Source organism: Plectropomus leopardus, chromosome 16, assembly GCF_008729295.1.
Source record: "Plectropomus leopardus isolate mb chromosome 16, YSFRI_Pleo_2.0, whole genome shotgun sequence".
Lineage (NCBI taxonomy): Eukaryota > Metazoa > Chordata > Actinopteri > Perciformes > Serranidae > Plectropomus > Plectropomus leopardus.
In genome coordinates, this window is record NC_056478.1 from 27,722,192 (window position 1) to 27,736,969 (window position 14,778).

Genomic DNA, 14,778 nt, shown 5'->3' on the forward strand with positions numbered 1-14,778 from the left:
CCTTCTTTATCCTTAACAGTAGATGTATGCTGACTTGTTCAAATTCAGATTCAGATTCAGACAACTTTATCGGTCCCAAAGAGGGCAATTAATTTGCAGCATACCCCGTCCACAATCACACAACACAATATGTTACATGTCAAAAACTCAAATCAACAAACAAATAAACAGACAAGCGGAGGTCGATGAGGGACAACAAGATGAAAATAACTAAAATAAATAGCATTAAAAATGTCATTTAGAATGACTACTGTCAGAATTTACTAACCTGATAGTAGAAGGAATGAAAGAATTGGAGTATCTATTAGTTCTCCTTGAAGATACATGATAGCGGCGGCCAGAAGGCATCACTGTGAACCTACAAGACAAAACAAGATCAAGTTGGCTGATAATATTCTTAACACGTCTCTTCGCCTGACTCTTCCGGAAGTCAGTATACCCACCCCTCTTGTATATTTTGATCCATTCGAAGAGTTAAATTCATGTTTAAATCCTTGTCTTTTCTTCTCGTTTTTCATGTTTTGCCCCGTAACATGGGTTATCTTAGCCCTGTTCTCATTCTGAAGTCATCAAATATAGCCGCCTTTAAAGTGATTAAGATCCTGCAGTCAAAAGCCACCTTTCACGGCTGTATGATTCGCCACTGGGCAGTGTCAGCTCAGAACATGGCTGGGCAGAACTGCTCAGGGTGTAATGATATGCCATTAAACAGCATCTGCCATGGCAGCATGATACGCCAACAGGTGGCATTAGCTGATAATGCAGCTAGATGAAACCTGTCGTGTCTGCATGATACGCCCCTGGATGGTGTCAGGTTAAAACACTGCCAGTAAAGACATAATATGAGGGGTGTGAGGGTGCCTATAGGGCGGATGGGAGTGGTGGTAGTAGATCCAACAAACCCCGGACTTAAATGTGTGAGTCTGGTGTTTACTTCTCGTATGAATGTGATTTGTTTGTTTAATCTACAGCTACTTATGTACCCTTTTTTTGCCTAAACCTAACCATTTTTGTCCTTGTTTCCAAATCCTAAACTTGTGCTTTTGTTGACATCCTGGCATCAGTAGTGGCATCCTGAAACATCAACAGCAGATGCTGGAGGATACTTTGTCTGCCTTTTTCTTTCAACACACATTAGTCACAGTGCTGCTTGCTTCCATGTCGATTGCCTGGCAAGGTTGGGGTGTCGCTCCAACCTCAGATAGCTGTTCCTTCGAGTCTTTCTTTATATCCTCTTTAAAGCAAAGAAACATCTTCCCTGCTAACATTAGCTTGCAAAACGCCATTTTCCTTGTCGGTGGGCTCCATTTAGTATTTAACCGACGCTAGTTGTTCAGTTACCTGCCATTTGAGCTCTTCTGACTTCTCAGTAGTTTTCTCCAACTCACGTTCTCCCATGAAGACACACAGTGCAAAAAACCTAAAAAGACTAGGTGGGATTTTTAGTAGACTGAACACTATGGTTCCCTTTAAGGTGCAACCTATATCCTTCTTGTCTTCATTGGCTGGGTATTTTGGCAATTTTACTAGAAATCTACTTTCAGCGTTGATGCTGTTCAACATGTGTGGACCCTTTCCTAGGAACTTGTTTCGTCTGTGTACTTGGGTGGTACATTTCCCATTGGAAATTCTGCTCTGTATCTCTGCAGTGTACTTGTTGATCATAACTCTAAAGATTGCGGTGAGGTCAGTTGTTTATCCTCTCATACACATAACTGAGACATGGTATTCTGCTGGCAGGGGAGCTCTCCTAACCTCCCTCAGCTGACCTTCCTGGCCGTGGGTAATGAGGCAGGACAGGCTTTGAACCGAAGGGTCCCAGAGGAACAGCCCCACTTTGTGAGGGTCAGACATTTGGTTTTTCTGTTTAACTAAAGCTGAAATGGTCTGTGGATACAATCAAAATGTCTCCTCTCTCCTCTTCTGAGACACTTTGGTGAAAATCAGAACCGAATGTTTACATCTGAGACATGTTCAAAGGTGTGAATGTTGGGCTCCCGGTTTGGGATCTCAGCTTTAGCTTGTCTGTGTTTGTCGCCATCTTCTGGTTAGAACCCTGTACTGCATTCTTAGAACCTAAATTAACCTTTTTTCTCCCTCAAATTAGTCCTGTGTTCTGCCACAGGAGGGCAGCATGTCCAAACTTTTATAACCCTCACTACTTCATGTGCTGCTTTATTTTTCCACATTTTTGGCACATCCACAGGAACTGAGTGCTTGTTATTTTGCAATTCCAAAGAAGTCAGTGCTGATAAAGTCAAAGGATGTGAGGGCATTGTGCTCACATCCAGTAAGTAAAAAAAAAGACACAATCACCATTCAGTTTCTCTGTGATTGGTTAACATCGCAGGGCTTTTAAAGTAAAGTTCATTAATGGACAATCAATACAAACTTCAAAAACATCCAAAAACATCTAGAATTCTAATCTAAAAGGGCCGACCTAACAGAAAGGCTTTAAAAGGCCCAATTATGAATCTCTAGATGACATCAGATGCTATTTGCATATTTCAGGATGTTACCCTCATCCTTTGCCCGTGTAAACTGTCAAAGAGACTGATAAAAACTTGTGTTTTAACTGGCAAATAAATCAATAATTCCTATTAATGTAAACATAACGGGAAGAAAAGAAAAACCTCCCATGACTTAAGAATGTTGGTTAGACAGCGTTTCTCTGACTCTGAGAATTTTCTCCCAGTGCTTTGAATTATGGTATGTACTATAACACAAACATCTTATTAGTTTATGTACTGCAGACTCATAGATTCCATTCTTCTACTTCTATAATAATAATAATAACAACAACAACAACAACAACAATATTAATCAAGATTATTATCTTATTATCTTATTATTATCAGTTCAAGTCAACCTTTGGTGTTTTGATGATGGTCGTGAAGAGTGTCTAAAATCTCCCATAATTCAAGTGGTTTGAAATCTGGTAACTCTGTGGATCATATGATATGATTTATTGATATACATGTTATTAACCATGATAGTCCCATCTGTATTGTGTTTTTAAAATCAAAGCCGGATGGCTGACAGTGTCTGTGTCTCTGTACAGATGATGCAGGGACATACTTCCCCAGTGTGAAGAGGGACCCGGGCCGGTACCTGCAGCCCTGCTCCGACTCCGTCAAGACCTGGCTGCGCAGCATGAAGAATGCCGGGAAAATCCTCCTCCTCATCACCAGCTCCCATAGCGACTACTGCAGGCTCATCTGTGAACACATCCTGGGGTAAGACTTCCTGCACAGGGACCACAGACTGGCCCCCTCATTAACAAGACCAGGACCTGGTCTGCAGTGCTTACCTTAACAGCCCCCACAGGATTAATAACCTGAAAGCCCCTGTTCAGTCCGAACTGGCAGTTTTTGGTTTCCACTCCACATTCCTTACAGCTCTCACATGCCATCAGTCATTCCTTTAGTCTGCGCCGGCTCACGTGCCTGAACTCTCCATCATCATCATCACACACATGTGCTACCCTCACACATCTCCCAGCAGCCAGCCCTCAGCATTAAGCTTTTCTTGTTTTTTTTCTTTTGTTTTTTTATACTTTCTCAAAAAGTACAAAAAATTCTCATCAACAAGACTGTTTATCACTCAAATGTAGATTCTTAGGAGGAAGAAGCAGGAAAGACACCATGTTAACCAGAGTTTTATATTTTCTCTGTCAATACTGAACTCAAAATCCAAAAATATAGTGCTCAATTTGTGGTATGGTCACCTCAAAGTCAACAAAACCTTCATAATTATTTGCAAAATAATTAATGAAACAACTTAAATAATTAAATATATATATAATATATATATATATATATACTATGAGTTCATAATATATAATGGATCAGATTCATATATGTAATGTAAAAATTGCCATCTATGCCAAACCAGATATAATTGCCATATTAATGCTCTGAATAAAGAATTCACCATAGTTGATTTTTTTTTTTTTTTTTTTGCCGATATCCAATATGCCGATATATAATAACTCATTTGGCCAATAACCAATACCGATATCGATATTACCACATTTTTTCCCCACCTGATTCCAGTGCTCATCAGCCATCTCCTGTAGTGGAATTGGCATCATATTATGCACACTCTTATCATAATGGCCCACCAGCAGATAAAGATGAAAAATACAACGCTTCTCAGTGTACGCAATAAATATTCATTGTGCAAAATAAAAAAATGAAAAACCTTTAACTTGTGCCTCCCCACTCCGACTGTCAAATGTTCTTATTTGGGAAGGCTTATGATCACTGGAGTCTGTATGCTTGCACAGTTAGCTATTACTTACCAGTCTACAATTAACATCCAGGACTTCATTTCATAATTGAATGCGTGCAGGAAAAAGAGATCATTTGTTGTGGCAGACTCTTTGAAGTTCAACACTGGCTCTGTGCATTTCTGGCCTCCCTCTGTTTTCAGTGCACAACTGTGCGGTTTCTGCTTATTTGTGTAGCCTAAGCCCTGTTATACACTCGATCTAGCAGCATGAGAGCCTTGAGAAAACACAATATCCACGCCACTGCTGGGCTTTAACAAACATAAGCCCTCCTTGTTCTTTGTGAGGTGTTGTTATCTTACGCCGCACTCGCCTGCTCAGGTGGTCTGCTTTTTCACTTCTGCTCAGAGCCGATTGTTCTGTGTAGTCCGGCGGAGGCAAAAAAAAGCAGGTCGAGGTAAAGCAGTGTGTCTCACAGGGGCCTCTGTGGCCAAAGTGCCCCTCCCCCCTCTCACCATTTCCTGTAAGGCAGCGAGCAGCCCGGTCATTCCTGTTGTTCCTCACCTCTCTCCCTTTCTCCTTTGCTGCTTCCCTGTCCCCCCCTTCCCCTCCTCCCTTTCTCTCCTGTGCCTGTGACCTCCAGCACGCAGCATGTGCCGCCCTCCCGAGGAGAGCAGTCAGAGCTCCAGCTGTGAACAAGTGTGTGTGTGTGTGTATGTGTGTGTGTGTGTGTGTGTGTGTGTGTGTGTGTGTTCAAAATCATGCTCAAATCTTTGCTTTACAAGGTCTGGGGGTGCAGATTTATGTTGTGATTAGGAAAAAAAGAGGAAGTTGAGCCAGCTTCAGGTTTGATGGTGGATGATTGTGCTTAGTTTGTACATGTGAATGTACAAAGTAAGCACAATCATCCAGATAAAATTCACACATCAAAAACTCTTTTCGTTTATGTCTTATTGCTTGTAAGTGTAAACACTTCACTGTGGAGTAAGCACTTTATTGTGAAAGGCAGCACCTCTTTCTGTAGAGAAAACCGCCGCAGGCCTCTAGCCGCTGCAGCGTGGTGAGCCGGCTGGAGGCCAGTGACACTCAGCTGTCAGATGTAGCACAACAAGACCAGAGCTGTCTGACAGGAGGCTGCTGGCCAGCACCCAACAAGCGGTCCAGAGAGGCTGCTGCCACTGTTTGGCACGACCAGATCCAGGCATTTATGGCTGAAGCGCTGCATGCTTAATTGATTTCTTGGTTGTTGTGAAGTCCTCTGATGTGTTTTAAGCTGCTTTTTTCGGGCTGAAATAAAGTGAAAACTCTGCAGACAGAGCCGAGGATCGTCAACTGTGTGAAATTAGCCACAACATGACAGCATTTGCAATCTGAAGTGTAAAATTGGTTTCAACCCTTTAAAACCAGGGCGAAGTGGCTTAATTTCTTTTAAAAACATGGAAAGTTTTAAGTGACGAGTAACAAGAAAATTACCTGAAATAAAAAAAAAAGATATTAAACATAAAGAACACAAAAATAAATAAAAAAAGGTAAGGAAAAATGAAAAATGAAATAATAATAAAATGAATGATAATGATAATAATTATTATTATATTTCTGGACATTTATCCCTAGTTATTTATTATTATCTTACAATATTTTTTCTCTCACTTTCTCTCTCTCCTTTCTTTTAAAACTAATTTTCAGGTCTTTTTATTTCCCAATTTCTGACAATTGGTGGGACATCTCTTGCCAAGTTGCTCAATGCCTATGTTGTTTTCAAAAGGCAAAAGAAACCAATTTGCTCACGTTCCGAAGTTTAAGATATTTTCAAACCCATGTCATGTGCTTGCTTTGTGATTAAAAAAGACACTGAAATCTGTGTGTTTACAATATAGGACCTTTTATGTCTAGTTTCTAAAAGCATATCTATACAAATATGACTGCACCCTGTATTTCACATATGCTGGTCTCCAGTGTGCTGGTACTTGTAAATATGTGATGCCTGGCTATTTAAATATTTTTTACACAAGTTGCTGTTCAATATGCATCATTTAATGATGTAATAATTGTAATAGTGGCCTATATAAGGTGTACTCAGTTAGGGGTCGATAGATTATCGTGGCTGGCTGATTATTGTGGCCGATATGTGGCATTTTCCCAATTTATCGTTATCTGCATTTTTTTTTTTAAATGATTGAAAAATGAGTGAAAAACATGTCAGCATGGGAGGAGCTTTTAGCTTTGTAAAACCTCAGGGAGCTATATCTATTTACTGATTTTTTTAATTTAAATTTTCACTTGATTTTATATTTTAAAAAAAGTTGCAAGGAAGTTGCATTATATGTTTTTTAAAGTTTCTGTTTTGATTAAACATTTGTTAAAGGCATTTTAACAAAGTGTTGTGTTGAATTTTAATATTTTCCAAATTCTAAATATTGACAGAATGATTTACATTTTTATTTTAAATTCATATCAGTTCCAAAAATCGGTTATCGGTCTCATTAACGACTAAAAATCGGTATTGGTATTGGCCATAAAAAAACAGTATCGGTCAACTTCTGATACTGAGTATGCACGGCAAACTGTTTAATCATATGATAAATATATATAATAAAACAGCTCACTGCATATACATACTTCCATCTATCAAACTGACTGGTTTACATGTTTTTAGATTCCCAGTGAGAGGTCCTTCCTGTTCCTAAGACTTTCCTCCATAAATGGAAGATTTTATAGATATCCTTGTTATATAAACTGCACATTTACATACAGCTCTGTGCTGTAGGGTCTCCTTGGAGACACCGTCCAGCTCTCAACATGCTCACTATCACTTCATGACTGGCTCTGTGGGAGTGTTTATTAATCTCAGTATTCCCTCCTCAGCCCCCGTATGTGAACGCTGTTTACCGCTCCATGTCTTCCATCATCTGTACAGCCTGTTTAGCTTCTCTGAGCTGTTTGTGCTTGTGTAACTCAGTGTATTTGGATGCTGTCCAGGCATTGTCCCTCACACGGCGTTCAGGCGCCCTATCACAGGGGTTAATGTTGTTTCTCCGGCTGTTACAGGAAGGATTTCGAAGAGCTGTTTGACGTCATCATCACAAACGCCCTGAAGCCCGGTTTCTTCTCCCTGGTGCCCCAGCAAAGGCCCTTTAGGACCCTTGGTGAGTACTGGAATTGCTGCTTTCATTATCTGCATTTGATAAATCATGTAGACTCCAACATTTAAACAAAACCTCCCATCACAAGTTCCCACAGCTCAAGCAAAAAAAACAACTTCAAATCACTTGTTTTGTCCAACTAACAGTCCAAAACCTCCAAAATATCCAGTTGAGACAGATAAACACACCAGATCATATTTGAGAAAGATGTTTGGTATTTTGTTTAATAAAAGGCTCAAACCATTAATCCATCATCAAAATTATCTTTCCAGTCAAACAGTTTGTATAAACTGCAGACCTTTTTTTTTTACCCATTTTCTGGTCATTTTCTTGTTTTTTAGTAATTTCTTGGTAATATTTGCATCATTATTCTTGATGTATCTTATTGCCTTCTATTTATTTATTTTTTTAAATGAGAAGGTTAAAACCTGCAGACACTAAATCAAAACTTTCTTCAAAGCTAGATACCACTTCAGGTAGATAATACAATATTTTATTATAAATTGGGTAAAATGTCCCTTTAATATAGCAGTGCTTCTTGGACAGCTGCAATATCATACATCCTTTGTATTATTTTATAAGCAGATCACAGAGAATCGGAGGTCGGTCCAGCTGTAACCTCCTCAAACTCTAAATCAGAGCGAAGATCTCAAACAGATGTAAGTTGTGTTAGTGAGATTAAAATCACTCGCCAACATTTCGCTGGCTCAGATCCTCATCATCAGCCATCCACGTGACTCCAGTCGCCTTCCTCGGCAGTCTCCCCCTTTTTGTCATTAGCCCGTGCATGTGATGCTGGATGCTCATGTTAAAAGGTGTGCACTGACAGGGGCAGCCTGTTGGAATGCTCCCCCTCATCTGGATTGTCTCTCTGCCAGCAATAACACTGGGGATGCATTATGTGTGAAGACAGGATGATCCACTCAGTGAAATATTCTCTCTCTCTTTTCTCTCTCTCTCTCTCCCTCGCTCTTCCTGCGTTTTGCCACGTTGGCAGAAAAAAACATCAGCATCTGCTCTTCCTCTGGCCTCTGCACACACTGGCCTCTCCTTCTTTAGTCGGGAACATCACTTGTTATTCTGCGCTCTGAAATTTTTTTTATTTTTATTTTTATTTGTTAGCGAAAAAAAAGTTTATTTAGAGGGATCTGACACAGAGAGTTTATTGTTTTAAGACTCATGATTAACCCTTCGAAACCTGAGAATTTGCAAAACAAAAGAAATATTAATAAAAAAAACAAAGAAATGACCCTAAAGAAGCACCAAATAAAGATTTTTTTCCCTCCATAACACAATTTGAAAATAATATACTGTTTTCAATAATTTTTTTTTTTTACATTTTTTTTCTAAATCTAAATTTTCTAATAATTTTCTTAATTTTTTTCCAGGTAACTTTCCTTTTATTGATTTCTTGCATTTTGTGGGACATTTCCTGCACTTATTCAGTTACAGTTATTCATTGCCGTTTTTGCCATGCTTTCAAAAATAGATCAAACCAATCTGCTCGGGTTCCAGAGGTTTAAATCCTAGTGGAAGGTGTCCGAGCGCAACACAAGAAAAGTGATAACAATCCAGGTTTCAAAGGATTAAACACTTCCCAAGTATTTGTTGCGATGACAGGCTACAGCTCATAACATTTACTCACTCTTCTTAGATTCACTTAATGATTATCTGGAGCCTTTGCATGATCTCTCTCTGCTTCCACGTGCCAAGGACGTGTAGGTTAGGTGGCTAAAAATTTCCCGCATGTGTTTTGAGTTTAACATCTTTCACACTGAGGATGCTTATCATTTCAAGCGCACAACAAAAATCAAAAAAGCATTTTGAAATAATGGGCACATATTATTATATTGACTAACTGTTCGAGCTTCTGAACTTTACAAACTATTAAGTGTCAACATAAGTTCTTGACATACCTTTCGTGCGTGTAACGTCTAAACCTGCTAAAAATAGGCTGTAGACTGCTCTCCCATTTCCAGTAGAGCAGAGGTGTGTACATGGCTCTGCAGCAAATGAGTATGCCTTTCTGTGTGTGGGGCCTTTTTTTGTGTGTGTGTGTGTGTCATAGAAAGGCCAGAGGTGAAAACGGAGGTTACTTCTAACCATTAAAAATTTAACATTAAAACATCCATGTACGTGAAAAAGCCAGATTAGCGGGTGTTAGCGAGGTTTTTTGTGCATTTGAAAAATGGTTATGAAAACCACTCATGTCACATTAACACCTATGGACGTTGAGAGTCAGCAATCAAGCCAATGTGCATGTTTTAGGACTGTGGGAGGAAGTCAAAGAATTAAGAGTATTATTACAGCATTATTTTGGACACACAATATACAAAACTCTTATGTCTCAGGACGGTGTCTGTTTATGGCTTGTGGACAAAAAATGGGAAGCATGTTATGCAAGTCCAGCCTTAAAAAAAACAAAGATTTAGATTAAGTAGCAAATCGAGGTAAAAGATGAAGTAACAGAATGTACTGTGTGCAATTAAATCTTTACAAATATGCATTGTGAAAAATTAACCCCTACGTTTGATGCACGTTAGACAATGCGTAAATGCAAAAGTAAATCAAGCTTAAACTTGTCACTGACTCTCTTTATCCTGGTGTTTAGATTAGCTCAGAGCTCAGAAATATAGCTGTGGAAAAACCTTGAAGACTGTTATTTGTAATGTGCTGCAATCAGCCAATAACATGTCAAAGAGAGGTGTGACATAAATCACCTGACGACCTCAGGCTCTAACGAGCTGCTTTACATCATCGTCCTTTATTTAAGTCAAATGCCACAACTCGTCTTTTAAGCCGCTGCACACTTTGCGCCAGACCACATACCACTCATTCCTTTTTCTCCCAAAGTCCAGTGTCCTCACAGCTGTTACCACGAGTGTGTGTGTGTGTGTGTGTGTGTGTGTGTGTGTGTGTGTGTGTGTGTGTGTGTGTGTGTGTGTGTGTAGTTCCACATGTGCAGGTGCTCATCCCTGTTCTTTCACTCTCTCCTGTCACAATATTTATAGCATATTTAACCTCAGTTTGAACCTGTGGTGGCTGATACTCTGTGGAACACCCTGTTTTCTTGACAGTGAGAGTGAGGATCTGCTTTGAACCTGCTGCTGCTCTTAAATACCAGTCTGACCCACAGGAGCAATTATCTGCTTCAAAGAGACTGGTCTATTGATCCCCAGATAACAACCAAGGAAAGCTTGCTACATTTAAAATACTGTTCATTAGTTTAATTAACCCTGAGGGCCCACTTTAATATTACACACATTTGTATAGCTCCGCGCACAAAATGCACTTTTCAAAATCAAGTTTTAAAAAATGATTCTTTATTATTGTTTTCTGCTTTCATCAAGTTATTTTTTGCATCAGTCCTAATCATAAATATCAAATATTCATTTATTTTGTGAATCTGAACTCTTAAAATGCCAGGTTTTTGTCATGATGCCACATTGTTTTTAGATGATAAATAATCTTGCGAAATGCAGGCAACGTTGACTATATTTATATTTCCTGTTTAGCCCAATTAAAAATGGGGTTTGTCATTATTCGTCAGACAGTTCAATCTACAAGCATCATCTTTCAAAAAGAAAAAATTTCTTGCTGTTGAGACCACTGGGTGAAATAGAGGCACAGTACCAAATTAAAGGGGAATTAAAGGGACATTCCAGCAGTTTAGTATTACAATGCCATAAACTTGGGGAACTCTCAAGACATAGATTAAAACACAGAGGAAGCTGCAGAGGAGGTTATAGCATTGCTCTAGTATGTTAAAAGTGTACCCAGTTAGACCCTCCATGCTCAGTATAGGCCCACATGTTTGAAACTCAGCATGGTAGCATAGGCTTTGTGTTTATTATTTGTTGCCCCTGATCTTAAAGGGACGGTTCACGGTTCCCAAAAAGCATCAAAACTAAAAATCAAAACTATCCCTTTAATTTGAGTCTTTTATCTCTTTAAATACTCAATATAAAGCCATATTCACACAGTGACAAAGATAGAGGCACTATGTTTTTGGAAGCGATGCTCCAGCTAAGTCATAACCAAATTCTGTCAACAGTTTCCACTGTAATTACAGTAATTACACGTGTAAATGCATCACAGACTGTCAGTGTTTGTCTTATCTCAATGTTCTTTGACATGCCCTTTACAATAAGCTGTAGTTAAAGCTGAAAGCAAACAAGACTGTCGTAATACAGACAATAAGGAGCGCCTGCAGACATGTCTGTGCCAGCCTCGCAGGAAACTCATTCATGTGCGTGGTTTTAATCACTTGACTCACCTGAAGTTTGGAAAAATAACCACAAAATGTTTGTTTCAACATTTAAAGAGTGGAATTAAAGAGTGGAGGTGCAGCCACGAGTGACTAATAGCGTAATTGTAATTACGAACGACAAAACCTTATCGTCCACAAATGTGAAAATTTGCCTTCAGTTGTATCATACAATACATAAAAGACATGCCCTAAAAACATAAAATTAAAAACATAATAAACAAATTTTAAACAAAAATAAAAATGACAGAAAGACTTTCCAGTTATTTTAAATTCCAATTATTTTATTGGAATTAATTTTGTTTTTTGAAGGCGGTGATAAGCTTGCTTTTTGCATTTTTTTTTAGTCGTTATCTCATGTACAAAATAATGATAATAATAAAAACAACTTTATTTAGCACCTTTAAAAGCAGCGTTTACAAGGTGCTTTGACAAACAAGGCTAAGCAGAAGCAAGAGGGTTTTTTTGTTGCAAAGGGTACATAACAATAAGAGCCAAACTATTATGCAGAATTATGGCCAGAAAATAATAGTACTATTGATAGAATTAAATACAATCAAGACAGAATAAACCAATAAATAAAAGATAAATGAGAAGACAAACTAAAACAGCTGAATTAAAACAGATAAATATTGGAGTGTCCCATTTGATCATATTGAAATAAACACACCCACTGTTTGAACAGCCTAATATAATCCTGGCGAAGGATGTTAATAAATTAGCTTTTTTTCCTATCAAGATCCTGACAGAACGCAGCTCGGCTCTCTCTCTCTGTTTAGACATTTGAGGCCATATAAAGTCATGGTTGTGCGAATACAATGCCGACTGTATAACTCTGGATTTGAGCTGCAATAATTCATATTGAGTGTCCCATGTGGTCAGGGGGAGGGAAAACTGACTGCATCCTGTTCAGCATTGACTACTTTTTTTTTCCCTGTAAGGGTGAGTCATCCTACTCACAGCTTCTCTGTTTGCTCTTGATGTATGACAGAATCAGCACACCACAGATGACAGATGTCTGCAGACTTCACACTAAATCTTTCACCCACTCCTCATGTACACACATGTACTTTCCTGAAGTCATGCAATGGCAATATGAATGTATTTTTGTTAATGCATTGTGAATCATACACAGAAATTAAAATTTAGCTATTAAAGTTTTGTTTTCCAAATAGCATAAATGGCATGAATCTTTTGTTTTCTACATAAAAAGTGCAAAAATGCATTTATTAAAAGAAAAAAAAACTCACATAATAAGTTGTCACAGATTAAGAATATCATTATTTTATTTTACAAAAATATCACATAGAACCTTATACTTGTAAGGTGGCTAATGCTTCAAGCGATGGTGTGTTATGTAAAAATGCTCACTTCTCATTACAGATAATCAGCACCAAGTTTGCATGACAGTCAGTCGCCTCTAACTTCCTGTGTGATTCTTTATTTTAAAGGAAGACTCCACCCACAGACAGTAATTTGTGTATTTATTATTTACTCCGAGTTATGTTGAGTTAATGAAAAAAACTTTGTGTTTCTAGCATGTGTCCACAGTGAACGAAGAATCCAAAAATGCATACAATCTTTAATGACTTGGAGAGAATGGGGTCCAAGTGTTAGGACAGCAACACAGCAACAAGTCAAAACATCTATTTACAAATTCTCGCACAACTCTTGCAGTATAATCATAATACTCTTGCAGTATAATAATAATATGTCTTTTTCATCCAGTTGCATGCTCAGAACTTCCCAGAACACATGCTAGAACTTTATTTGAAACACCTTTATGTAAACAGTCTCAAGCTACTAAAACATCCAAGAAATATTAATGTGGATTCAGGTCATTTTCGAAAGTATAGCCTTTATTAACTGCCCAGTATAGGCAGACATATAAAGTCAGAGACTAGCTGGTGAACATAGTGGAACAATTCAGGAGTTTCTAGAGACCAAAATTACAGCTAAAAAGAGGGAGAATATTGAGATTAAATAGAAAAATATATAGAAATTATTTGCCAAGAAGACATCTTTAAACTCTGTAATTTGGGGTCTTTTGTTTAACTGTGAATTTAAATAAGTCCATTTTAAATCAAGCTGCAAAATGATAAAACGGGAGTTTTATCATACTATATGGCGGTTTTACCACTGTACATTAATTGCAGTTGGACTTATAGAAACTGCACTTTTACTCTCAGTTGGACTTTTTAAGGACTCATTCCACTGAATCACTTTTTCTTCTAAGCAAACATACAACCTGAAGCCAACTAGTGGAAAATCCTCAGTCATTATTCATGAGCTCTGTGAGCTCAGAATGACTGGGTGTTTTGCATGGCTGAACGCATGGCTCCGACATTTTCTGTGGGTAATTTTGAGGTTTTGGAAGTGTTCCTGTGTGACACGTGGTGTGTTGTGGGCTTGGAATGAGACGCGCTAGTCACTGCTCTGCTTCCACTTAAACTATGGCTCCCCTCTCCACTGCTGAGCTGAGCTGATGCTGCTGGAATACAGTATGCATCCACAACATATCAGATATCTGCACGGAAAATGACTACTGAAAATTACGCAAGAGATGAATCAGTGTCACTTCAGTTTCACCTGATATTTTTTCTGTTTAATTTTAATATTTTCTCATATATGAATGTAGTTTGTAATTTTTTATTTAAACTTTATTCCACAGAGTCTTTTGAACTTAAACATTGTTAACATTTAATGTGGTAATATTTTTTAAGTAAACATGTCGATAAAGAATTAGATGTTTGAAAGCTTATAGTAATCATGTAATCAAAGAGGGTGGTCAACAAACACCCCTCTCTTTTTAATTTACGTGTGTACCTTCTTTATTATTGTGTCCCCTGTCTTAATTCAGACATTTTGCAACTTTGTGAAAATGAGAGCAACTTGGTGAGAAATCCTGAAAATGCAGGAAAAAAAGGAATTAGTAGATAAGAAAAGTTTTAAAAAGCTAGGGAATAATGTCTGGGGAAAAAAGAAAAAAAGCAACATAACTATAACATAACTGAAATTATGTTGCAATGTTTTTTTAAAATTTATTTTTAATCAATTTTAATTTTTTTTTTTTTTTTACTTTTTTTCCCGGTTCTTCCTTGCTAATTTTTGGGTCATATCTTTTTTGTTGCTGATTG

At 38.0% G+C, this 14,778-nt stretch overlaps 1 protein-coding gene across 1 annotated transcript in view; it reads left to right on the forward strand.

Annotated features, from left to right (window-relative positions):
* Positions 1-14,778, forward strand: part of nt5dc1 (5'-nucleotidase domain containing 1) — a 62,938-nt gene that overhangs the window by 33,230 nt on the left and 14,930 nt on the right. The window contains exons 7-8 of the mRNA XM_042503095.1: positions 3,062-3,236; positions 7,280-7,377. Of these exons, the coding sequence (XP_042359029.1) occupies positions 3,062-3,236; positions 7,280-7,377 (273 nt within the window). The remainder of the gene's footprint in view (positions 1-3,061; positions 3,237-7,279; positions 7,378-14,778) is intronic.